This window comes from Urocitellus parryii, chromosome 2 (assembly GCF_045843805.1).
Source record: "Urocitellus parryii isolate mUroPar1 chromosome 2, mUroPar1.hap1, whole genome shotgun sequence".
Taxonomy (NCBI): Eukaryota; Metazoa; Chordata; class Mammalia; order Rodentia; family Sciuridae; genus Urocitellus; species Urocitellus parryii.
Window position 1 is genome coordinate 44,966,857 of NC_135532.1, and position 27,895 is coordinate 44,994,751.

A 27,895-nucleotide genomic window follows, 5' to 3' on the forward strand; every position below is an offset into this window, starting at 1 on the left:
AACTTACACTCTTATTGATTGTATTTATCATCACAACATCCCTTTCCCCTTTTCTTGTTTTTTTTTTGGGGGGGGAGGGGGAACTTCCCCCTAATTCTTGAGCAAGGGCAACTGGGGTGGGGGGGGAGCTACAGTTCACCTGGGTCTGATCTAATTGCTCATTTGCTCTAGGACAGAAGCCTGTGACTGCTAGGAGCCAGCTGCTAGGGTATGTCATAAACCTCTGACAGACTATAAACTCCAAGGACCCAGAGACCTTATTTGTTTGCCTTGATGTTAAAGGCCCAATATCCAGCACCATTGCCTGAGACCTAACAGATGCTCGATATTTATTGACTGAATGAATAAATGACCTGGAGGCCCCAATATAATTCATCTGATTTATTTACCAGTATCCTTCATAGTTAGGAATTGGTTTAATAAAAATTAATTTCTGTAATAAGATTATGTCTCTGAAGATCCTTGGAATACTTTTAACACAGTACTACATGACACCTTTTTCATTTCTTTGTGTTTGTTTCTAGCTGAAATTTCTGACATCTTTACTGACCATCTCAATGGCTGAACCTCTACCAAATCTTCTCTGACAACCCCTCTAAAAGTAGCCATTTCCTCCTCTAAACTCCCAACACTGCAGTTGTTGCTTCCATTTTCCCATTCCCTTCTTTTCTTTCTTTTTTTCTGGGGGTGGGGTGGGAGGGTTCTGGGGACTGAAACCAAGAGCCTTCTACTACTGAGCTACATCGCCAGTCCTTTTTGTTTTTATTTTGAGACAGTCTCACTTAAGTTATTCAGGCTGGCATTGAACTTGTGATCCTCCTGCCTCAGTCCAAGTAGCCTTTTTTCTTTTTTACCCTTACAACTTCTCTGAGTCAGAATGTTGGACAAATGTTCTTCCCCTCCTACAGATAAAAGAGATTTGGAGAGGTTAATGAGCATTTTCAGAAACACAAAACCGAAAAAAGAGGAAGCACATGCTAGAACTCATACTTTTTTCCTTTCTCCCTCTCCAGGTCTCAGTATTGCTGAACAATGCATATGTTTAAGTCTGGGGCAGACAAACGGTCCAGTCAGAAAGGACAATTATCAGAAAGGGTATTATCAGGATGTAAACGTTATCTTCCCTATTAAATTGTGAAATCCTCCACGCCCTAACCTCTTAGAAGTTGTAATAATATTAACTACATTAAGAAATGAATGACACTTAAAACCTTTAGTTCAGGAATAGGGAAGAAACAAAACAAAAAAAAAAAAGACTTCTCCTTAGCTGATTTTGCGCTAAAGGGCTAACGTGTTCCCAAGTTGGTATAGGGGCTGGGAACACTATACAAGTTTCAAATGTTGCTAAATTTTTTTATCCCAAAAGCTTGACTTTAAAGTTAATAATACAGCGGGTCTTTCTCCATCCAAGTAAGCACAAAACTGGTAGGGAGTGAGATTTATGTCCTCGCTTACCAGCTTCTTCTAATTTCACCATAAATGTGGCCATTCATCTACGGGGGTGGAGTTAGCTAACTGTCTAGGTGGGAGAACTGAGGCATTCAACAGAAGTGCGACCAGTTCCAGGTAGGAAGAAAGGCAGGCGCCACTCTCGGGCCCTACAGGTGGGCTTCCTGTCTCCTGGACCAGGCATCCCACCAGACCCACCTCAGACCACAGGTCGGAAGCCCAGGTCCTTGCGGCGACCTGGGGCGGCGGGCACCAGGCAATGTCCCAGGTGCCCCAGTTTTGCCTTTGGTCCTGAAGATCTGAAACAAACCAAAAGCCTCCACGTTCCGGAACCCTCCCTTCAGAGTATGACCCTGTCTCTGATAGGGACAGATTGGCCGGAAGGGAAGTGGGAACTTGCTCTACTGTTCCTCTTTCACCAACTTGGCCAATGAAGAAGCCACTAAAATCGCGAAATTAACCAGTCTGACTAGTTTGTCCCTGCGGCCGCCTCGTAGACGCGGCCCAGCGCGTTTCCCGGGACCACATCGCCATGGCTGCCGGCGGTGGCGTCGCTTCCAGCGAAACGCTGCGTTACGCCGAGTTCTCGCAGCCTAAGGGGAAACTGCCGGACGCCGAACTCGACCACCGACTGGTGAGTCCGACCTCGCCCGTGCAGCTCTGTACCCTTTCCGACTTCGTACTCCCCGCGTCCTTTCTCTGTCCCACTCCGGCCGCTCATCTGTTAGGCGGAGAGCCTGCTCCGCGGGGCTCTGGCGACAAGGCGTGGAAGGCGGCCTTTCTGAGGGTCTCTGTCTCCGCAAGGAGCTTCCAGTCTTGTCGCGGACAGACAGACCAGAAGACCCGCCACTGCAGAGGCAAGATACTGAGTGCTGTGGGCTGGATTATCCTTTCGAGTCGGAGACTCGAATCGGGTCTTGCAGGGGATATGGTAGAGACCCAGGACTCCTCTTGGGGAAAGCGGTGGTTAAAAACCACCATCTGAAGAATCCGCCAAAACAGCCACCCAAGGGAAAGAAGAGCGCACAGTGCTTTAGATAGTGGCTGGGAAGTCTGGGGCAGATGAACTGTCCAATCAGAAGGGCAAGTAGTTTATTCACGTGGCAAGTTAGAGCTGGGAAAGGGGAGTGTCCAATCGAAACGATGCAAGTCACATATGTATTTTTAAGGTTTTTTTTTTTTGACACATTTATTTTTTGCTTTATTTTTAAACTCATGCATAAAAAGTAAAATAAATATTTATGGGGTACCGTCTGATGTTTCCATACATGTATACGTTGTGTAATGTTTAAGTCGGGGTAAGCAAATTTGTCTCCTCAAACATTTATCATTCCTTTAGGGGAAAAACATTCAAGATCCTTTCTTTCACTCTACTGTGCAATGGCACATCAGAACTTCTATCTGTATCTGTCCTGTAACTTAGTACCCATGGACCTCTGCCCATCCCTGCTGTCCCCAGCATGTGTTAACCAGCATTCTACTCTTAAACTCTATGAGATCAAGTCGTTTATATTTTCACATAGGAGTGAGATCTTATGGACTTGACTTTCTTGTGCTTGCTTTATTTCGTTTAACATAATGATCTCCATTTCCATCTTTATTGTGGCCAGTAACAGGATTTTATTTATTTATTTTTTATAGCTGAAGAGTATTCCATTATATTTATCATACCATATATTCTTTATCCATTCATCACTTGATGGACCCTTAGGTCATTTTCATTTCTTGCCTATTGTACCTAATGCTGCAGTGAACATGGGCATGCAGAAGAGATCATTGACTTATTTGTTCATTTATTTATTTATTTAGTTTGGTACTCAGAATTGAACCCAGCAGTGCTTAACCACTGAGCCACATCTTAGCCCTTTTTATTTTTTTATTTTGAGTTAGGGTCTTGCTAAGTTTCTGAGGCTGGTGGGAATCACTGGATTGTAGGTAGTTTTATTTTCAGTTGTTGAAGAACCTACATACTGTTTTCCACAATAGTAATTCACATTTCTACCAATGGCATGCAAGGGTTTCCCTTTCTCCAAAATCTTGACAGCATTAGTTTGCTTTTATCTTTTTGATTATAGCCATTATTAGTAACTCCAGTAATATCTTTGGTGGTTTTGATTAGCATTTCCCTGATGACAATGATGTTGACCTCTTTTTTTTATATACCTGTTGATCATTTTGGATTCTGTTTTTTTTTTTTTTTTGAGAAATGCCTATTTAGGTCATTAATAATATTTTAAATCTGGTTATTGGCTTTTTGCTATTGAGTTTTTTGAGTTCTTTACATATTCTGCGTAATATCTTTCTTGTCAGATATATAGTTTACAAATAGTTTTCTCCAGTTCTGTTGTCCCTTCATTCTGATGAGTGTTTCCTTTTTTCATGTGAAGAAACTTTGTTGTTTGATATAGTCCCATTTGTCAGTTTTTGCTTTTGCATTCTGTGCTTTCAGGGTCTTGTGCCCCAAATTCTGGCACATTCCAGTGTCCTGAAGCATTTCCTATGTTTTATTCTATCATAGCATTTTTATAGTTCCAGGTCTCACATTTAAGTCTTTAAGCTAGCAGGGCCTAGTGGTACACATCCACAATGCCAGAAACTTTGGAGGCCAATCTCAGCAATTTAGTCAGGCCCTAAGCAACTTAGTGAGACCCTATCTCAAAATAAGAAATAAAAAGGGCTGGGGATATGACTCAGTAGTAAAGCACCCTAGATTCAATCTCCAGTACAAACAGTAGTAATCATCATCATCCTCTTCCTCATCAGTTAACTTTTTAACTGATAAGAGGTAGAAGTTGAGTTTCATTCTTCTGAGGACATATGTAGTCATTTAAAAAGTAAAAGAGGGACTGGGGTTGTGGCTCATTGGTAGAGTGCTTGACTAAAAGAAACAGGTCAATTTGATTTTAACAGTGTATTCTATTTAATCTGATACATTTATAAGAATAACATGTAATCATGATAAAATTAAAATATTTTATATTCTTTTTTACACTTATACATCTTAATTTCAATTAATCACTTTTTCAGTGCTCAGAAGCCCCATGTGCAAGTGGCTATCTTCTTGATCAGTGGAGATCTCAGAGATAAAGGGAACAAATTCCTTAATAAGACACCTATAGCACAAGAGTTAAAATCAAGAATCAACAAATAGGACATCAAATTAAAAAGTTTTTTCTCAGCAAGAGAAATAATATGTGAGGTAAATAGGGAGCCTACATCCTGGGAACAAATTTTTACCCCTCACACTTAAGATAGAGCTCTAATCTCTAGAGTATACAAAGAAGTCAAAAAGTAAAACAACAAAAAAATAAATAACCCAATCAACAAATGGGCCAAGGACCTGAACAGACACTTCTCAGAGGAGGACATACAATCAATCAACAAATACACAAAAAAATGCTCACCATCTCTAGCAATCAGAGAAATGCAAATTAAAACTACTCTAAGATACCATCTCACTCCAGTAAGAATGGCAGCCATTATGAAGTCAAACAATAACAAGTGCTGGCAAGGATGTGGGGAAAAAGGTACACTCGTACATTGCTGGTGGGACTACAAATTGGTGCAGCCAATTTAGAAAGCAGTATGGAGATTCCTTGGGAAGCTGGGAATGGAACCACCATTTGACCCAGCTATTCCCCTTCTCGGACTATACCCAAAAGACCTAAAAAGAGCATACTACACAGCCACATCAATGTTTATAGCAGCACAATTCACAATAGCTAGAATGTGGAACCAACCTAGATGCCCTTCAATAGATGAATGGATTAAAAAAATGTGGTGATTATACACAGTGGAATATTATGCAGCACTGAAAAATAACAAGATCATGGTATTTGCAGGGAAATGGATGGCATTAGAGCAGATAATGCTAAGTGAAGTTAGCCAATCCCTAAAAAACAAATGTGGAATGTCTTCTCTGATATAAGGGGGGTGACTCAAAATAGAGTAGGGAGGAAGAGCATGAGAAGAAGATTACCACTAAATAGGGAAGAGAGGTGAGAGGGAATGGGAGGAGGATGGGGAGTCGCACGGAAGATGGAAGGAGACCCCCATCATTATACAAAATACATGTATGATGTGAGGGGGAAGAAAAAAAAAGAAATGTGTCACTTTAGATTGGGTAGAGAGGTGGTGGGAGGGGAGTGGAGGGGAGGGGTGGATAGGAAGGGCAGCAGAATACACCCGACACTAGTATTGCTGTATGTATATACATGGCTGTATAACCAATGTGATTCTGCAACCTGTACACTTGGAAAAATGAGAATTCATACCCCATTTGATTCAAATATATGATATGTCAAGACCATTGTATTGTCTTGAGCAACTAATAATAAAAAAGGCATTACCTTAAAAAAATAAAAATAAAAAAGCAATGTATGAGCTATAAAAAAAAAGAGATAAAGGGAACAGGTACTAGAACATAGGCAGCATCTTAGTACTATATGAAAGAGTTGTATGTCTTTTGGTCAGAGTACCATTTTGATGCCTAGAACAGCAGAGGTTTGGGCTATTAGTAAGTGTCTCAGTTAGGCATGGTGTTGCACACCTGTAATCCCATCAACTTGATAGGGTAAGGCAGGAGGATCTCAAGTTTGAGGCCAGCCTCAACAACTTAGTGAGGCCCTAAGCAACTTAATGAGATCCTGTCTCAAAATAAAATTAAAAAGGTCTGGGATATAGCTCAGTGGTAAAGCACCCCTGGGTTCAACCCCCAGTACAAAAAAAAAAAAAAAGTTCTTCAGATCATGTATAAGAAGAATGGATTAGATGGAGAAAGGCTGTAACTGTGATAGTTTTATCCTTTTCCCAGCCCACCTTCCATGCTACTCCAATGTGCAATGATGTATCTTGCCTTTAAATGCACCAATACCATTTTTTAACTGGTCACACTGTTTTGTGATTTTTTTTTATGTTGACTTGTCATTTTTCAGCATTTTTCTTAGTTTTCTAAGCAGAGTTTCAATTTTGACTTTCTATTAAGCATTCCATTTGTAAGGACTCGATTATCATTACTTGATACATTACTGATACATTTCTGGATCAATTAGGTAGACTTACCCAGGAAGGTTCCAGAAAACAAGTAAATCAAGTTTGCTTTTATTCAATAAACATTTCTTTAAAAATATATATTATTGTTATTATTTTAGTTGTAGATGGACACAATACCTTTATTGTATTTGTCTATTTCTATATAATGCTGGGGATCAAACCCAGTGCCTCATGTACGCTAGGCAAGCACTCTACCACTGAGCCACAACCCTGGTCCCTCAACAAACATTTCTTGAGTACTCCTAGGTGTCAGGTACCATCCTTGGACCTTGGAATACTGAAGTGAACAAAACAAAAGTTTAAAGTACCAAACACTTTGATTTTCTGATATGCCTGATTCATTCCTTCCACAACCCTGTGAAGAAGTTCTTCACTTAATAAACAAGGAAACAATTCTTCAGAAAGTTGTATGTAACTTGCCCAAGATTATTCCCCTAATGAGTGACAGACTTAGGATTCTGAAGACTGCATTCTTCCCAGTATAACTTGCTGACTTCTTAGAGGTAACACTCTCTGGATAATTGTTCAGTCTTTGATGTAGCTGGATAAGACTAGGTAGAAGGAATTTCTTTATAGAAAGATATAAAAATATCTCTATCAATCTGATTTGTTGGGCTGTTGGAAGCTCTAATATTGCATTTTTAGGTATTTTACCTGGAAGGGGAGAGAATATACAGAATCCAGGATATCAGGAGGCCTTTTTTTTAGTAGTCTAGGCATGTGAATCTAAAATTGTGGACCAGTGATTCTCAATCTCTCCATCCCAGTGTCTCTTTTATAGCAAATATTTTGTAAACTCTCCTATAATATCCTGAAATGAGATTTTTAAAAATCAATATAATATTCTAATTGAAGCATAAAAGTGAGGGGTGAAGATGTAGCTTAATGGTAGTGCGAGGCCCTATGCTCAATTGCCAGTATTGTTAAAAAGAAAAGAAACATACATAAAGGTGAAATAAGTATTTTATCAGAAAATAATATGTGACTTTAAATATGAAAATGCTCAGGCATGACTATGTTAGGAGACACAGTGAAGTAAGTTTGTTCCCTATATACTGCAGCAGTACAAAGAATCATTGTGTATGCCACAATTACAAATGTAGACTATTAGATATATTGGCATTTCAGATATCATAGGGCCATTTTCTTCAGATTGTTTCTTTTTCAATTTGGCTAACAAATGGCCAATTCACAAATGGTAAGCAATTCATGGTAAAATTTTGAACAAAATTGGACTCTTTCCCTCAAATTACATGGCAGTTGTACTTAGGGAATAATCAGTCTACACTAAAATGGTACAAAAATGGTATAATTTATATATAGTAAAGTTCTGGACTAAAATGATCATATATAGGCTATTTACCTACTAAGGTCCAGAGGAATCTTAAAATCTTCAGGGATGCAGACAGTTCTTTTTGGTATTGTGTTGTCTTACACATTTTAGGACTTATAGGATCAGTAGCACCCTGTCCATAAAGTACTCTCTTTCTTATCCAGATTATCCTGCAACCAAGAAAGGTCTCATGGGTTTTCAGATGTTTCTGTTCTGCTTCTGGTAGGAATTGCTAATCTATGCAGTGACCAATGAGATAAAGATAGAATTGTTGATATTAATTTGGAGGGAACTTGGAAGTGCTGAAAGCAGTGGGAAGCTGCCAAAGCTGTGTTAGGAAAAGGAGAGGAGGCCTTGAAAATAATAGGAATTAATGTTTATCAAGGAGAAAAATATTTCATACTTTTTTGTGTCATCCTAAGAACAGCTTCTTTTTTTTTTTGAACTCCCATTTTTACCCCAAATACAGATTGCAGAATCACATCGGTTACACATCCACAATTTTACATAATGCCGTATTAGTAACTGTTGTATTCTGCTACCTTTCCTATCCTCTACTATCCCCCCTCCCCTCCCCTCCCATCTTCTCTCTCTACCTCATCTACTGTAATTCATTTCTCTCCTTGTTTATTTTCCCATTCCCCTCACAACCTCTTATATGTAATTTTGTATAGCAATGAGGGTCTCCCTTCATTTCCATGCAATTCCCCTTTTCTCTCCCTTTCCCTCCCACCTCATGTCTCTGTTTAATGTTAATCTTTTCTTCCTGCTCTTCCTCCCTGCTCTATTCTTAGTTGCTCTCATTATATCAAAGAAGACATTTGGTATTTTTTTTTAGGGATTGGCTAGCTTCACTAAGCATAATCTGCTCTAGTGCCATCCATTTCCCTGCAAATTCCATGATTTTTGTCATTTTTTAGTACTGCGTAATACTCCATGGTGTACAGATGCCACATTTTTTAATCCATTCATCCATTGAAGGGCATCTGAGTTGGTTCCACAGTCTAGCTATTGTGCATTGTGCTGCTGTGAACATCGATGTGGCAGTATCCCTGTAGTACGATCTTTTAAGGTCTTCAGGGAATAGTCCGAGAAGGGCAATAGCTGGGTCGAATGGTGGTTCCACTCCCAGCTTTCCCAGGAATCTCCATACTGCTTTCCAAATTGGCTGCACCAATTTGCAGTCCCACCAGCAATGTACAAGAGTACCCTTTTCCCCACATCCTCTCCAGCACTTACTGTTGTTTGACTTCATAATGGCTGCCAATCTTACTGGAGTGAGATGGTATCTTAGGGTGGTTTTGATTTGCATTTCTCTGACTGCTAGAGATGGTGATCATTTTTTCATGTACTTGTTGATTGATTGTATGTCCTCCTCTGAGCAGTGTCTGTTTAGGTCCTTGGCCCATTTGTTGATTTGGTTATTTGTTATCTTATTGTAAGAGCAGCTTCTTTACTTTGTTTTATTTGTTCAAGTTTCTGAACTTGCTTTTAGACAAACCATTTTCACGCTTTGGAGATGTTTATGTGAGCTTTAAAAGGGAGATACAGATTATGGGTTGTTTTGGTGGACAAGAACTGAGCAAATTCAGGTATGCATCTTAGGTTGAAGCTAGATAAAATGAGATTAAGAGTCTGAATGCTTATTGACAACTTCCTTTTGAGGAAGGAGAATAAGTTTTTTTTCCTTTTTAATTTCCCCCTGGTATGACTATTGTCTATCTTGAACCTAAATGTTGCAGTCTCAAGTTAGACATTTTAGCATTTTATTACAGTTTTAGCAATTTGTATTTATATAGAAGGTTATTTACTGTTTATGCTGTTTTGGGAGAATAAAATGCCTTAAGGAATTTGTAAACAATTTTCATGCTTTTTTTTTCTTTTTTCTGTTTTTTTTTTTTTTTTTTCCTCAACAGTAGCAACTATGATAGAATGGGCTGTTTTCCCAGTTTTCAGAAATTTTTTGATTCATAGGAGTGGAACATTTGATTTTTCTTTTCTTTTTTTTTTTTCTCCTGGTGTATATTTGAAACTACCAAGTGGTGTTAAAAGAGATTTGATTTGGCCCACTTGTTGATTCATTGGTATTATTCAAAATAATCTTTTTTTAAAAAATATGTGTATTTTAACTGAAATTAGATAATCTTTACAAGCATGGATCAAGTTTTGAGGATCTTTATTCTTTCAGCTCACAAAATGATGCCACACATAGTTGCTGCTCCCTAAATCTTCATCTGATTATATTAACAAATGAAACAACTGCTTTGGAGAAAAATAGAAGATTAGGAAAATATTTTATAGAGTGATGAATAGCCAGCCTACACAGTAATATAAATTAGAACGCAGGGTGCTTAACCATTGAGCCATATCCCCAGCCCTTCTTATTTTTTATTTTGTTGTAGGGCCTCACTAAGTTGCTATCCTCCTGCCTCAGCCTTTCAAGTTGTTGTCTCTTAATGACCTAAAATCTAAGCACCTAATAAATATGTGTGACTTATAGTACTCTGACTTCTTCTGATTTGCTTTCCCAAGTTTTGGCTATTTTATTGCTTATTGATACTTTCAATAACAACTACAATCTCCAACTTAGAAACAGGTTCTGTGTTTGTTAATTTAATTTGGATTAGTAAATTTGAGGGAAAAATCAACTTTGTGGAAGCTATAAGCCAGGAGTTTATCTGGAGTAAATACGTATACAGGGATTGCTACCCCTTAAGGACTGAGGACAGCAAACCTATAAAGTGTTAAGTTAGTAAGCATTTTAGACTCTAGCCTATGTAGCCTCTTTTATGACTACTCTACTGTTGTAAACACAGCCATAGACAATACATAAATGTGGCTATGTTCCAATAAACCTTTATTTACAAAAACAGGTTCTCTTGAATGCACATTTAGATCAAATTTGAATACCCAAGTAAAAACAGACTTTAGTAAGTGTTGTCATTTTGTTGTTGTTGTTCATTCTTTTACAGAGTCCTATTTTATTTGGTAAGGTACTGAGACTAAGTCCTGTAGTGGATACAAAGATGAATCAAACATGGATTTAGTCCTCAAGGGACTTGTCCAGTCCTCTTGACTCAGAATTCTGCAGTAGCAAGAATCATGTCTGATTCACTTTGATAAGTTCCCCTAGGGCTAAGCACAGTACAGAGCAGGTTGTAGATACTTAGTAAATGTCTTTTTAAAGACAAGTGAATGAAGGAATAAGCCATAAGTGTCACAAGAAAGATAAATGGATAAAATGCTTGAGTTCAGAGGAATGACCCATTGTTTCTAGTTTGGGAAGTTAAAGGTTTTTGAGAAAAAGTTAGTAACTGAACTATACCTTAAGAAGGGAAGAATATGAGCAAATTGGATACCCATTTCAGCCTTTCCTTCCATTATATAAAATGTGCTATCTCCTGTTTAGAAACAATTGGAATATTATGTAGCTTAGAATTATTGACTCATATTCATTATCATTTTTAAATTCCAAAAGACCTCTTCCTAACAGTAAGGTTATTACCTATATTCTCTCAATATGATAAGTTTTTTTTTTTCTTTAGTACTGGGAATTAAAATCAGGGCCTTGTGCTTGCTTGGCAAATGCTCTACTATATTCCTAGCCCTTTTAAAATTTCATGTTGAGATAAGGTCTTGCATAGCTGCCCAGGCTGACCTTGAACTTGCAATTCTCCTGCCTCAACCACTCAAGTAGCTAGGATTAGAGTCATGTGTCATCTTGCTTTGCTATGATAAGGATCTTCCACTGACATTTTTATACAGAATTGTTTTAGGGTCCTTGTAGTCATAGAATGTTTTATTTTTACCCCCTGGATTTATTTACCCTAAAGCAGCTTTATCCAATTTTTATAAGATGAAAAATTTCACATCTCTGTCCTGCTCCCATAATATTAGTGGTCTTTTCTATTTTTATTAATTGAATATACAAAAATTTATTGAGTTAATTATGTACAAGCAAATAGTTAAGGAGTAGGTAGGGGCTGTGGTTGTAGCTCAGTGGTAGAAAGCTTGCTTAGCATATGTGAGGCACTGGGTTCAATCCCCAGCACCACATAAAAATAAATAAAGGTATTGTATCCATCTACAGCTAAAAAAAATTAAAGAAAAATAGTTAAGGATTAAGTAAACTGACTTTTAGTGGATGTCTGCTGTGTACCAGGTATGTGATAATATTTTTTCATAATAATCCTGTGAAGTTAGATGCTATTTTTCACCATTTTACACATGATAAACTTGAGGCTCAAAGAGATTGATTAACTATTTCAAGGTCATATTGCTAATAACTGGTAAGACTAAGATATAATACCAGTTTTGACTCCAAAAGTCCTTGACTTTTAATATTGCCACTTCATCTCTTAGATATCAGAAATTGGTGAAATCCAATTTCAGGAAAATGATGTACAGTCTTAGTTTTTGTAGTAATTTTCAATGTTTTCAGATGCTTCAAAATGTGCTTAGAAATTAATTCTTCAGCTTTAAAGTAGAGTTAATTTTATTTCATCTTAACTCAAAAAGGAAGGCAAGAATAATGTGTAATAAAAATTTAAGCTGTATAACCAGACTAAGAAATTTCTGCCCAAAAGGAAAATAGGCTACTGAAGAGAGTAAAAGTAGCTTTCAAAACAAGGGATAGACCCAAGCAAGAAGAAATAAGAAAACCTACAAAATGTTACAGGTAAGATAGACATCAGACAAAAGCCAAAAAAGAGAGTTTTGGAGTTTCTGTCCAGAGACTTCAAAGCGGGTATAATAAAAGCTTGTAGGAGGACTTGATAGGAAGGAGCCTAGTCAGAGACACAGCAGGATCTTTTTTATGATCAGGGTACAAATTTAAGTGCAAGGATAAAATCAGTGCACTTGTTTTTACTAAGAAAGAAGTATTCATTTCTAAAATGTATTTTTAAGTAGACAGGTCAGAATTTTTTCTGATTTAAGAAGTTAAAAGTTGTTAAATCCTTCTAACCAGGTGGGATCTTTCTAAGATTTTTCTTTTTTCATAACTTGTATCTTGTACTCCTGATTTTAAAATAAACAATTATGTTACTATCATATAGTAATTGTAATAGGTGCCATTTATTGAGTGTTCACATGTCACGTAGTGATGTATATAAATGTCCTAATTCATAACAATTTATGCCAACTCAAGGAATTTCATATAATAATTATTCTCATTTTAGATAGCCCATGAGGACCAATGAGGAAACAGAGGGCAAATATTTTGACTAACTAAGGTCGTGGAGCTGATAAGGAGGGAGCCAAAACTCAAACCATGTTTCTTTGATTCCAAAGCCTGTGACCCTGCTACTGAGTTATTGAAAATAGGTAGAAACTAGGAATATATAAGTACTCTTAGTGTTTTGGTTAACATCATTCTGGCTTTTTTTTTTTTTTTTTTTTGCCATGCTGGGGATTGAACCCAGGGTAGCAGGGTAGCATGCAGGCTAAGAAGCCATCTATCCCTGAGCTACACCCCCTACCCTCTATTGTTGCTTCTTAATGTATACATAGACTATACATTCTTTTTTTATAATTTGCTTTTTATTCTCTACTTAATATATAGTCTCTAAGCATTGTTCAGTATTATAATATTTAAATGATTTAGTTGATGTATATTTTGGATTGCCTTATTTGTTTTAATTATTCTCCTATTGTTGAGTATTCAAATTGTTTCCAGTTTTTATATTATAAATAACACAGTGAAGAATGTTCTCGTATATGTTTTATGCATCTTTCTGATTATTTTCTTAAACATTTGAATTTTAGTTACTGAGCCTGAAGACATGAATATATATAATATTTTTGAATCTTAACCATGAAATTACCCTCAAGACACATTGTGCCAATTACCAGTATCAGTTCAGGAGATTGTTCATTGAATCACTCTCCTGAAAACTTGTAAGACTGTGAGCTGTTGTCTGAAATGCATGCCTCATTATTAATAGGTGCTGTACTGGAGATATGGCAGATTGCATCATGGTACATCCAGATAAAAAGTTGAAGCAGGAACTAGTCATTCCACTTGTATACTTATCAAACTTTGATTTTTTATTAGATATAAAAATATTAAAAATATATCTTTATGCTACGTGTGGTAGTGCATGCCTATAATCCCAGCAGCTCAGGAGGCTGAGGCAGAAGGATTGTAAGTTCAACATCAGCCTCAGCAAAAAAGCAAGGCGCTAAGCAACTCAGTGAGACCCTGTCTCTAAATAAAATACAAAATAGGGCTGGGGATGTGGCTTAGTGACCAAGTGCTTCTGAGTTTAATCCCTAGTATCCCTCACCCATTATACACACACACACACACACACACACACACACACACACACACACACGTGTATTGCGTGAGGGAGAGAAATGATAAAACATTGTGAATGAAATAGAGAATTGTAAGGAGTAAGTACACCAAGGACCAGTGCTAGTATCTAGTTTGACATTAGATAATTAGATGATACTATATTCTCTAGGTAATATAAAAAGTGACCTAGTAATAAGTCTGTATAAGACTTTATAAGGTTTTTGTGAATGGACATTAAAGTAAAATAGAGAGCCTGGCACAGTGGCATGTGCCTGTAGTCCTGGTGGCTAGGGACACTGAGGCAGGAGGATTTCAAGTTCAAGGCCAGCCTTGGCAAGTTAGACCCTGTCTCAAAATTTAAAAAATTAAAAAGGACTGGGATTATAAACTCAGTGGTGACTACCCCTAGATTTGATCCCTAGTACTACACATGCACAGAGAAAAATATCAAGTAACCTGGCGTGGTAGCACACACCTACAACTCCAGTGGCTTGGGAAGCTGAGGCAGGAAAGTCACAAGTCTGCAACTTAGCAAGACCCTGCCCAAAATGAAAATGAAGTGTTGGTAATGTAGGTTATTGGTAGAGTGCCTCTGAGTTCAGTCCTCAGTATAAAAGCAAAAAACTACCTAGGGTGAAAGTTCAAAAAATTTTAAGTCTAGAAGTGTCAGATGCAGAGACTTTTGTGAATAATTGGTAAATAATATTATTATAAGAAACATTTCTGACTAAAAATGTAGTGAATTCTAAAAAGAATTAGATAAATGTATGGAGAAATAAGGTACAAGTAAACTAGTATGTTTTGGAGAACATACGTTTTGAATTTGAGAATTAACTTGTGACTTATAATGAGGTCATTTTATTTGTATCTTCAGTCCCACCACAGTGCCTGGTCTGTAATAGGCACCAAGATTAAGTGTTTAAATGTTGAATTAATTTGTGAATGAATCAAACAAACGAGCCTAAGAGATTATTTTCTAGGGGCTGGGAGTATAGCTCAGTAGTAGAGCTTTTGCCTAGCACATGGGAGGCTCTGAGTCCAATCCCTAGCACAGCAAAAAGAAAAAAAAAATGCTTTCTGGACCTAAAATACAGGATAAATCTGCACAGTCAGGGTTCCCTTGAGAAACATAATCAAGTAATATAGGTATGTATGTATCTGTTTCAAGGAATTAATTTATATGATTGTGTGATGGCAAGTCTAAAATTTATTTGGTGGGCCCAAGCAGACTGAAAACTTTCAAGTAAAAATTGAATCTGTTTGTGTGTATGTTTGTGTACACACATGTGCATACTCGTGATGCTGAGGAGTGCTAACTAGGTAGTGTAGCCTAGTGAAGTTGACACATAAAATTGACCATCACAATGTACTTGGGTTAAAGAATTTGAAACCAAATGTGCAACTTGGTTTGACAAACCTGTGATGAGTCCAGGAGCTCCGGTTCTCTCTGAGGCATCCAGGACTAGGTTGATTACTAGGGCAGGATTTTCTGGTCAGTCACATTTGTTCACATTGTAGCTTAATGTGAGCAAAGAAAGCTTCTTCCATTGTTAGAATAAAGAGACAAGAACTCACATCATTATTTTGAATAAACCCAAAGAGTACTTACAAGATTATTATTTTAAAAAATCATTATGTACAGTGAGGATTTTAGTTAGAAGAATTTTTGTTAATTATACTGCTTGGTGGAATGATACTCATTTGAGGTAAGCCCAAGAGTTGTTTCTTATTTGGCTTTTGATTTTATTATATTGTCTTGCTGTGTGGGTGGGTGTGTGTGTGTGTGTGTGTGTGTGTGTGTGTGTGAGAGAGAGAGAGAGAGAGAGAGAGAGAGAGAGAATGAACCCAGGGACACTCTACTACTGAGCCATGTCTTTAGCCCTTTTTTCCATATATTTTCAGACAGGAACTTGTTAAATTGCTGAGGCTGCCTTACACTTGTGATCCTCCTGCCTCAGCCTCCCTTATAGCTAGGATTACAGGTTTATGCCACCGTGCCTAACTATTTTTTTTAATTTTTGAGGTGCTTTATAACAAACGTAGGATCTTTGATGTACTAGGCAAGTGCTCTACCACTGAGCTGCAACCCCAGCCCTCTTCCCCTCCTTGTTTTGATCGATATGTATAATGCATATCTTTCTCAAATTCTGCTTTGCTAGTAGTATTTTTTGTTCCCTTTTTTTCTCCCTTCTACTTACTGTTGTTTAAATTCAAAGAGCTTTCTTTGTGGAAATTGAACCAAATAATAAGACAACATAAAACACTGAGTTCAGCAGAAAGTGATTTGCTTGTGATTAACCCTTGAGAATTGAGTCACTGCAAAATAACAAAGAAAGAATATTTTTGAGATATTCTGCACATTCTTCTTTTCCATTAGTGGATGAGACATCCCCCATTGCAGGTGTTATGAATTCCCATACTGCTTTGTTTAGGCTTTATCATATTTATCATGACCTGTTTTTAGAAAAATATGTCCAAAATAGAGCTTCTTCCACCTGAGCCCATTTAGTCTTTACTGGCAGCAAAAGGCAATTTCCTTCTGCCAGTTGTTCAAGACAGTAATCTTGACATCCTACACTATTCTCTTCATACACCACATCCAGTCTCAGAAAATCCTGTTTTTGTACCTTCACAATACACATCACCAGAATCCCACCACTTTCATTTCCATCACTAATCACTCTGGTCTAAGTTACCAGTACCTTTTTCTTTGATTATTTTTATAGACATCCAATTCATCTCCATGTCTCCGCTTTTGACCCAGAGCAATTTTTTCTCAACAGACAACTAGAGTGATTCTTAGAATCTAAGTAAGATCATCTCAGATCTCTGCTCCAAACAATGATATCTTCTCTCAGAGAAAAACTGAAGTCCTTATGTTGACTGGTAAGGCCTCACATGATCTACTCCCATGTGACTTCTCTGACCTCATTCTCTGTTCCTCTTTCCCTCTAACTTTTTCTCTCCGCACACTGGCAATCATTAGAGGCATCACCCTCTCCTCTTCAAATTTATTCCCTTTGCCTACAGTGATCTTTCTTCAGATGTTGGCATGGCTTCTTTCTTGTTTATTTTTCAAAATTCACTTTTGTCAGATATACAGGTATGTACCTGTAATTCCAGGTGCTTGGGAGGCTGAGGCAGGAGGATCTCAAGTTTAAGACCAGCCTTGGCAATTTAGTGAGACCCTATCTCAAAACAAAAAATAAAAAGTGCTGAAGAGTAGCTCAGTGATAGATTGCTCCTGGGTTCAATTCCCAGTACCAGATGGGGAGGAAATATTCACTTTTCATTCTAGCTTTTCCTAGTCATTCTACCTAAATTTGTCACTTTCAGTATACAAACACACACCCACTGCTTTACCTGCATTATCTTAACTTATGGCACATATTATTATGTAAATATTCTTTTCCTCGTTTCTATTGTTTATTATCTGTCTCTCATGCTAAAATGTAGCTTTCCTAGGACAAGGATTTTGTCTGATAGATCCCTAGGACTTAGAATCATGACGGGTACATGATAAACACTTGCTGAGTAGTTCTTTAATGAACTAATAAATAATCAGTCAGAGATGGGAGGTGACCTTTGAATGGTTACTATTTTTAATCAAAAACTGAGAGTCCTTTTAATGTTATTCCTTTCTGTTTTTCTGAATGATCTGTAGATTATGTTCATTTCACTTTTGTAAGAAAATTGACATAAAGCCTTTAACTTCATTTTCTTTGTCTTCCATGAAACATTTGGATATATTCACCCAGTCCAGGATATATTGACTAATTGTTTTAGCTTTTTCACTGCTTTGACTTAAAGATCTAACCAGAACAGTTCTAGGGGAGGAAATTTTATTTGAAGGCTCACAGTTTCAGAGGTCTCAATCCATAGACAGCACGTTCCATTCCTCAAGGCTCAAGGTGAGGGAAGATATCATGGAGGAAGAGTGTGGCAGAGGGAAGCAGCTCATATGGTGATCAAGAAGCAGAGAGAGTCTCCACTTGTCAGATACAAATATATACCCCAAAGGCAGACCCCCAATTCCCACTTCCTCCAGCCACACTCTACCACTTCAGTTACCACTCAGTTATTCCCTGCCAGAAGATTAATTCACTGATTGAATTAAGACTCTCACAATCCAATAATTTCTCCTGTGAACCTTCTTGCATTGTCTCACACATGAGTTTTTGGGGGACACTTCATATCCAAACTATAACACAAATATTGTTCATTGTATGTTCCCACTTCAAAATACAATTTAAGTCACCCATAAAATTGTTTTATCTTAAATGCACAGATAATACAAACTAAAAGGACATCTGGATGGTCAGGAGGCTGCTTAAGATTATTTTCATCCATTATATAAACCTTTTGAAAACATATGACATGCAAGCATTTTGGAAATCCCAGAACTCACTTGCTGAAAGAGATTCAAAATAGACAGGCAAGCTGCTATGCATGTATTCTAGTAGAGAGATCTGCTGAGTATAAGGAGGCACTGAAGAATTTTGCTTAGGTGAAGAGTTGAGCAGGGAAAACTTCACTGAGAAAACCTAATGAGAATTTCTAGGAGTGGAACAGAGGAACAGAAAGAGTAAGAATAAAGATGTGAGAGTAAAGAAAGACCTAATGGAGTATCTGCCACATTCACACAGCGTCATGTCATTTTTCATAACCTTGTGTCAAATCATTTTGAGTATTTTATGATACAGTTATTCATACCCTTATTTCACAGATGAGGAAATGGGTCCAGACAGAATAGCTTAGGGTCATCAACTGATAAATGTTGAGTTAAAATTCAAGCCCAAGCCTGATCAACTTTGAGTGAGGCCTTGTGGACTTCCCATTAGCATACCTCTCTTTCCCATCCTGCCACCCACACCCCCATTCAAAGGTAAGGTGGTGGAAAATTGAGGGGCGGAGATTCATGCTTGCTACATGGATGAAAAACATGAAGGCTTATGAAAAATATAAAAGTTTAGAATTAAAAGATCCATAAGGAATGGAAAGAGTACTAATTAAGAATGAAGACGACGACACTGAGCAGTATTGAAAGACTAGCAAACCTCCAAAACCATCATTGTGTAATGATATTCTTTAGTGTGGATATAAGACTTTTAACTAGCCATGCTTAGCAGTCTAGGAAATGAATTCTCTATGACTGCTCTCCCACCATTTTTAAACCAATCAATAATTTCATTGGGAATTTAGCATCTCTTGGTTTCTGCAGTGCTGTTTTATATATGCCTGGAAATTTTAAAACCCAAAATGTTCCTGCACTGTGTGTGGTTAGAGGAAATATGGTGAAAACTCTGCTTTTTGGCCAATATAATTTAAAGGCATGAATTTTAAAAACTGAAATACAGTTGACCAATATCACATAACATTGCTTTTGAACAAACAGGATTTTTTTTTCCATGGTGGTCCTGAGAATATTGTTAAAAGCTGAACTTCTAAATTTGGCTTAAGCAGAAGATTAGGTTTGTTTTTCTTATGTAGACCACTTTCCAAACACAAGTCTTCATGAGTCATAAAATAATTTTTTAAAATATTTATTTTTTTGGTTTTAGATGGACACAATATCTTTATTTTTATGTGGTGCTGAGAATCAAACCCCTTGCCTCACGCATGCTAGGCAAGCAAGCTACCACTTGAGCCACATCCCCAGCCCATAAAATAAATTTTTTTATGGAAATTTGTATGATTTATTTTTCAAGTAATATGACCTCATGTTTATAGAAAGATCCGCTTGTGCTACTAGTGGAAGAGGTGCTAACCTAATTTTGTGTAATAGTTGTGGTTTTGAGGCTCAAACCCAGGCCCTCAAACATGCTATCCAGGTACTCTACTACTGAACTAGGTCCCCAGCTTTAGAATTTATGTAGATCTTCTGCAGGCCTAGAAAATGTTTGTTAGTTTTTTGAACCATATACATCAATCTTCAGAGAAAATGTTCTTAATTAAGATTTGCCTACTGTGGTTTGAATGTGGGTTGTCCCCTTCCCCCAAAACTCATATTGAAGTTTAATCCCCAATGTGAGGTATTAAGAAGGTAAAGATTTGACTATGGCATGTAAGTGTAGAGTCTTTGGGAGGTGGTTAGGATTAGATCAAGTCATCAGGGTGGAGCCCCAGATTTGAACACTGGTAGCTTTATAAGAAGATGAAGAGACCAGGACACACACACACACACACACACACACACACACAACACACTCACAAACTCACCTCCTGTCCCTTGCCTTTTGATACTCTGGTGCACATCACGGTTCTGCAAGCAAGAAGGTCATCATCAGATGTGGCTCTTGGCTCTTGGGCCAGAACTGTGAACCAAAATAAACATGTTTAATAACTTATCCAAATTGTGATACTATGTTATTACATATAGTTGAAGGACTAAAGCATTACTAGCTTTGTGCATATTAAAGGGGGGATTAAAAAGAATCCTTGCCAAGAGGTCCATCTGTAAACCCAGGGACTAGGGAGGCTGAGGGAAGAGAAGTTCAAGTTTGAGACCAGTCTCAGCAATTTAGCAAGGCCTTGTCTCAAAGCATTAAAAGTGCTGGGGATGTAGCTCAGTGTTGAATGCATCTAGATTGAATCCCAGTATAAAAAATCAACAGGAACAACAACAAAAACCTCATGTGGCATCCTTTCTTTATAAATCACACTACCTGATTTTTTTTTTATATTTTCAGCACATATTCTAATTTTCCTGAGTCAAACAAACAGCAACTTTTCTCCATTCTGTTGAATTCTCAAATGAACTATGATGTGTATCTAATCGCGTGAGCAATTTTAGACACTTAACCTGTTTATTGCCTCGTTGTTAGAAAATGACTGTATTTGTGGTACTAACACTATGCCTGCTTCACCATTTTGCTTTTATATTGTCTTTTCAATGTCATTTTTCTCATTCTGTTACTGGCAATTTAGTTTTAAAGCATCATTGTTTAAAAAACATTTAAAATAAAAATTGAAGTACATCTTCATGCCTGCAACTGGATCAGAGAATGTGTTGGGTATATCAAAGAAACAAAATAGATCTTCTTAGCCTGAGGACCAATACTAAAGTTTAAATTAAAAAAAAAAATAGCATAGTGATAAAGAACATGTGAATTTTTTTTCCAATAGTAGTCAAACAGGGAACATGTTCATAGAATTCTCTGATGTTTATGCCAAATGAACCATGAGTGTTCAAAAAAAAACCCCATTATATTTTAGATTTTATTTTTTTTTAAATAAGGCAAAATAAAGTATGATTCTGCATGAGCTACTTGCTCAGATTTCAAATTACTCTCCTTCTCTTGTACTATCTATTTTCTACAGTTGAAATTAGAATGCTTCTTTTCCCTGTCTGGATCATTCACTTATGTGGAGGTTTGGAAGGAACTGTTATTGTTTTTCAGCTCACAGTTTTGTGTCTAAAAAGAAATGCCAATGGCTTTTTAGAGAATGAAAAAAAATTAGGTAACAAATATTTTTTGCTAAGAAACAAATTATTCTAGACCAATTAAAGTTTTAACTTGTTAATAATCTAACATCTTAATATTTCAATATAAAACTTGACAAAAAGGACTTTTATTCTTATTTCAGAGTACAAAATTAGTTGTAGGTTATGTGATTTTTTTAAATTTTATGTTAACTTCAACTTCTAAATATATTTTTGTTTGTTTGCTATCAATTGTTTATGCTTAAAAATACAAACTGTTCTAATGTAAATTAATTAAAATACATTTCAAGAGATAATTTTAAATTCAACTCTCTTCCAATGAGGAATTTTAGTTGTAATAAAGTGAATTTTTGCATAGCTAATCTATACTTTGTGCTTTTAGTGTGGATAAGTAAGGTTGGATTTTATAGTTTTGTTTATTTATTCATTGAACATCCTTATTTACTCCAGTGATTTACCTAATTTGTTTTTAGAAAACAAAAATTTTTCTTAGTTGTAGATGGACAGCATGCCTTTATTTTATTTGTTTATTTTTATGTGGTACTAAGGATTGAACCCATAGGTTGCTAGGCAAGTGCTCTGCCCCAGCTATTTCCCCAACACCCGCTCCAGTTTGCTTTTGTTTTGTTGTTATTTTTAAAGGTTACAATGCCTTTTGTGTGTTTTTTTTCTCTAAAATTAGTCTTTAGAAATAGAGGTTAGAGGTTACCTTTTATTAATTTTTAATCAACTTATTTTTTCTTACTGTATTGTTGAATGAATGGAAATGAAATATAGCAGTTCTGCTGATGTGCTTGCTTATAGGAACTCAAAGATAAAGGAGACAACCTCCTTGACTTTAGTGAGTCTTTTTTTCCTAGTCTGCCAGAAGTTCTTATGTTGGGGCTTGAGGATTGAAGGACTTCAGGCAAACCCATGAATGCCCTCAAATTACATATCAAAAGACTTTTGGTGTGTGTATGTTCCTGGGAAAATGGTCCATATATTTCACTGGATTTTTAAGACTTAATACCTAGAAATGCTAAAGGAGACAGAACACATCTAACTATAATTTAGTATAATAAATACAAAATTACATTTTATTCTAAGAAGATAAAATATTATAAGTATTATAGTAAGGATAAGAATAAAGATCTGTGAGAGATAATAGCATAAACATTGGATGTTTAAGGACCCTCATAGGACTCATTTGATGCAGGCCCTAGGGCCAAGTTTGCCTTTTTCCATGCAACATCTTTGATATATAATATAGTAACTGGCAGGTAATAACATTTATATGTGAAGGTCCTTGCAATAATGGATGGATGGCTCTTTGAAGATAGTTTAATGGAGGAACTATTTGCAGCCGTGTGGGCATGGTTGAAGGTACCCAATAAAGAATAATGTATCACCTAAGGAGAAGCAAGGGTTTGGAACAGTTATCCATCAGTTGAAGGGATAAGGATAGGACTTGTGTCCTAGAACTCATTAAGAATTGTAGGTGTGGAGGGGTTACTCAATGGGAACTATGGCCAAAGAGGAAACAAAAGCAGGGGAAAAAACACTTTGACTACCTTGTGTGGTTATTTCTCTCTCCTTTGTTTCTCCTGCTGGTGAAACAGTTAGAAGCTAGAGGGCAAGTAAGTACTAGATAATAGTCTTTAGAGATAAGAGCAAAGAGAAGTACAAAGCTAAGCAGAGGATGGTGAGTGGACCTGGGGGGATTAAATAGGAGTTTATCAACAGAGTGCTCAAAACTTACTTGAATTAAGTTGAATTTTTATTGTTAAATATAACTTAGCTTTACATATTGTTAGAATAAAATGAAAATGAGCAAATGCATAATGGTTTAATTTTTTAAAATACAAATACCTCTAATCCTTCAAATCAAAATCTCTGAAATTGTACAGACAATTATTTGTCTCACATTTTGAATATTTGAATAGTTGAATTAATAAAATGGTACAATATTAATTATTCTATAAAATTTGAAGTAAGAATAACTCAACTTTTTCAAGATTTTACATTTTAATAATATGCATTTTTCAGAATGTGAGAAGTTGGGGTATTTAGCTTAGGAAAATTCATTTTCTAGAGCCTGCCTCAAACAACCTGCCTCTGAGAACCTATAGACAATCTATATAGAAAACCTTGGCTAGTTACTCTTTTGATACAATAGTAATATCCAGAATAAATATATAAAGATCTAAAAAAATCTTACTACCAAACAAATATCCCAATGAATAAATGGGCAAATTAACTCAACAGGCACTTCTCAAAGGAAGAAATGTGAAAGGCAAAAATAAAAGAAAAAGTGTTTAACATCTTTAGCATTTAGGGAAATGCAAATCAATCTATGCTGAGATTTTATTTCATTCCAGTTAGAATGGCAGCCATCAAGAATACAAACAACAATAATAAATGTTGTAGAGTATATGGGGAAAAGGAAGGAACAGTTGTACACTGTTGGCAGAAGTCAGTGGTGTACTTTATGCTTTGAATTTAGCCCTGGATCCTCTGCCACTACAACTTATTTTTTAAAAGGACATGTTTGTTTTCTATTTTTCTCTCCCTTCTCCCTGATCTCTCCCCCTCCTTAATCTCAGGGGAAATAGGATTGATTACCTTTCTTCCTCATCCTAGGACAAGTTATCTGTCCTTGAGAACGTAGCTACCACAGGAATGAAGTAATTAGACTTCAGAGATGTTAACAAGAGTATCAGAAATCTCCCAAATTGTCACTTGAATTGAATTACCTCTTTAAAAAACCAAAAACCCACCCTGTGTCATGCTCTCCTGTAATCCCAGTGGCTCTGGAGGCTGAAGCAGGAGGATCATGAGTTCAAAACCAGCCTCAGCAATGGCAAGGTGCTAATAAGCAAGTCAGTGCGACCCTATCTCTAAATAAAAAGTACACCCTGAGTTCAATCCCTGGTACCAAAACAAACAAACAAAAAAACCCCTAAAAACCCTCTGTTCTACCCGTGGGCAGAATCACGGCTTCTAGGACTGGAGTCTCTTGTTTCTCCTTTGCTAGCAAAGCAATAAAACTTATTTTTCCTTTTTCTTAAAACTGTTTCCTCATTATTAGATTGGCATCAGGGACCAAGGACTAAGCTTTTGATTATAAGGAGAGGAAAGAGGAAATATTGGGAAATGACATTGACCAAATGATGTTGTTACATCATGTGCATGCATGCATATGTAACAATGAATCCCATTATTATGTGTAATTATGTTGCATTAATAAAAAATTGGGATAAAAAGAAAAAAACATTTACACTTAAGTCATGAAAATAGTCTTCTTTGGTATCTTCTAGAAGTTTTGTTATTTTATCATCTACATTTTGAGGTACAGTTACCTGAGATTGACTTTTGTATATTGTGAGAAAGGTTAATATTAATATTTTCCATTTTGATAGTCAACTGACCAAATATTATTTATTAAGGGAAAAAAAGATACTTTGTTTCTGGCTTGCAATGCTACTTTTGTCACAAATCAAGTCAGTTAATTAAAAAAAATCTCTGAATCTTCTTGTACTCAAATTTAAGTATTATAGAACATTGTTGTACTTGTTATACCCCTTATGTTCAAAAGTACTGTAGTGGCACCCCCTTTCTCCACAGAAAATCTTAATTGGACTTCTCCAAACATCTTCACCGTGGCTGATTTTAGAACTGTCAGCAAAAGAGTCTCTACAGAAGAGTTCAGTGTAGATAAACTTCCAATTTTCGTGTTGCCCTATCTTACTTGGCCACTGGCCAGGAAGAAATCAGCACTCCAGGTGCTGGACACCCCCTTACTAGTTTTTCACAAATATTTATCCAGTATAGTAGTTTGTAAAAATGTGTAAACAAGGCCTCTGGTCTTGAGCTGGAACTTCATGGAGATGTCTACATTTCTAAGATAAGAGAAGTTACCAATTGGGCTCCATGGTCACACCTGGCAGGGGGAGGGAAGAAAGGGGAGAAGAAGCTCTTCCCTTCTCAGGTGTTGACCTTGAAGGGTTAACTTGCCCAGAATAGTGAAAGAAAAAGCTGTTTTTATGTGAACTTCTGCGCCCTTCCCCTTACATGTTGGGTGTAAAATTCTGAAATTACCTGAACTTGAGGTTCAGGGGATTGATTGATTATAGCAAAAGCTGTGCCCTCTGAACCTGGCTGTATCTAAATAAAACTGTTTCCTGCTATCTTCGGTGCCTTACTTCATGTGTCCCTTAGTTCATTTTTACTGATAATGTTAAAAACAGCTGACATCTGCTAACATGTGCAGGCTACATGTGTTAAGCCCATTGTGTGTATTCTTACATTTTATCTTTACAATAGCCTTAGGTGGTATAATTACCATTGCTAGGTGCTTGGTATGAATCAATGGACAAAAATAAGTTCTACATAGAGCACAGATGTTTACATCCTAATATTTATATTTTTATATCATTTTTATTGTTGTTGCTAGTATTCTCTAGTTGCTTTTGAAGCTGAACACCTTTTCTTATGAGCCTCAGGTGTGCTAGGCAAGCTCCAACACTGAGCTAGATGTCTAGCCCCTAGACATTTTTTTAAAAAATGAAATCCTTGGCTTAGTCTTTTGTCCACATTTCTTGTGTGTTGTCTGTCTTTTTAATTTGGAGGAATTCTGTATGTATATTTGGATATGTGCCCATTGTTCTGAGTTGTAAATGACCTCTGTCATTCTGTGAGATCAGTTGATCTGGGGCTAGTTTGTTTTGTTTTGGTTTTTGGTGGCACTGGTAACTGAACCCAGTGCCTCTAGCATGCTAAGTGAATGCTCTAGTTCTTTAGACAGACATTCTTTTTCTGTAAGGTAAACCACACAGCAGTTTATATGCTTTGTGTTAATTGGTGCACAGGACCTAAGTATAAGGAGGGGCCTTACACCATCTAATATTATCTCAAGGTCACCAAATGTTCTAGGTTTTATTGTCACAGGAAAGCTGGGACCTGAAATTCTAAACCTTGGTTCTTGTGTTCTGATGAAAGAAATTTTAAAGTCAGACACCAAAAGCTATGCAAGAGATCTTAAGTGAAAGTAAAGTAAAAACAAAGTGAGGCTTAAGCAGAGAGCATTCTCAAGAGAGAGAGTAGGCAGTTTCCAAGCAGAGAATGACAAAGGAGACAAAGATGTCTTCAAATTCATGACTGATTGATGTTTACCAAGAGAACTGGGACCACCTTCTGTACTCTTTGCCAGTCAGTTGTTAACTCCTCCTTCATGTGGGCAGTGGAGTTTTTGACCTTCCTCTCAGGAATTGTCATGGTAGCCATTCTATTTAGGGGTGGCTTCGTCTATAAGACAATCCTGTGTTAATGTGGGCATTGGGGTCAATAGCCAGTCAGAAGTTATCTTGTGTCCCTGTGCTACTAAAAGAATCTTCCTTCCCAGACAAATGGAGACACACACAGCCATAATTCGTAACTTCACACTAACCTCAATGGACTCTGTTAAGAGTTAGTCTCATTAATTCTTTCCTTTTGACATATTTTCCATTAGCTCCTTTGCTTCTGTTTGTTTTCTACAAATTAACTACTACCCTTTGCTTTTTCATCCACATTGAGTTTAAAGAAGACCCTACAGTAAGTGGCTTTGCCATACATTTCACTGCTCATTGCTAGTTACTACATAACACTATGAATCTGGAGAGAGATTATTTACTAGTTAATATCCTAATCATTTAAGTATGGCTTCACCTTAGAATTTAGATTGCCTAGTTAAAGGCAGGGGATGGGATGGATGTAACCTTACAAAAGGCAACTGCCAAAGGACCAGGCACTTTTAGAGCCTTCATCTGCCTACCAAGAGCTCTAGATTTCTCAGAGACAATTATTGGATATTAAAGTTAGAGCACATTTATGCAGCTGCCCTCTCTGACCTGATGTTTCTCATTATAGAGTCATCCCTGGAACGTCTGGGCTTTGATTTCCTAAAACTGATGTGTATTTCATTACAGAACTCGAAGACTGAGGGCTGGAGGGCTTTTAGGTTTTGACATCTAGAGTCTCAGCCTCCTTCTTAACAATGTCTGCACCAGTGTGAAGTATATCCATTCTGTTCTCTAGTGAGATTATTCAAGTTTTTAAAAGAATCTTTGTTGAAGCTTATGAAATTTGTCTCACCACAAATTAGAAAAAAAACGTTGCTGTGATTTCACTTTCTTAATTCTGTATCAGTCAGAATTTGCTTTGGCTCCAAGTACCTAAGTACTGAAAATATGGTAGTTCAGGAAGATAAAGCTTTTATTTTATCTCATGTAAATAGAGGCAGTCCAGGGGTGCTAAGACAACTCTGTGATGGGGTAGGAAATAGTCTCTTTTCCTC

The 27,895-nt window shown here is 36.8% G+C and overlaps 1 protein-coding gene across 1 annotated transcript in view; it reads left to right on the plus strand.

The window, feature by feature from the left end:
* The first annotated feature begins 1,925 nt into the window (after positions 1-1,925).
* Dnajc15 (DnaJ heat shock protein family (Hsp40) member C15) overlaps positions 1,926-27,895 on the plus strand; it is a 62,137-nt gene continuing 36,167 nt past the window's right edge. Inside the window, exon 1 of the mRNA XM_077795204.1 lies at positions 1,926-2,083. Within this exon, the coding sequence (XP_077651330.1) occupies positions 1,982-2,083 (102 nt within the window). The 5' untranslated portion in view covers positions 1,926-1,981. The remainder of the gene's footprint in view (positions 2,084-27,895) is intronic.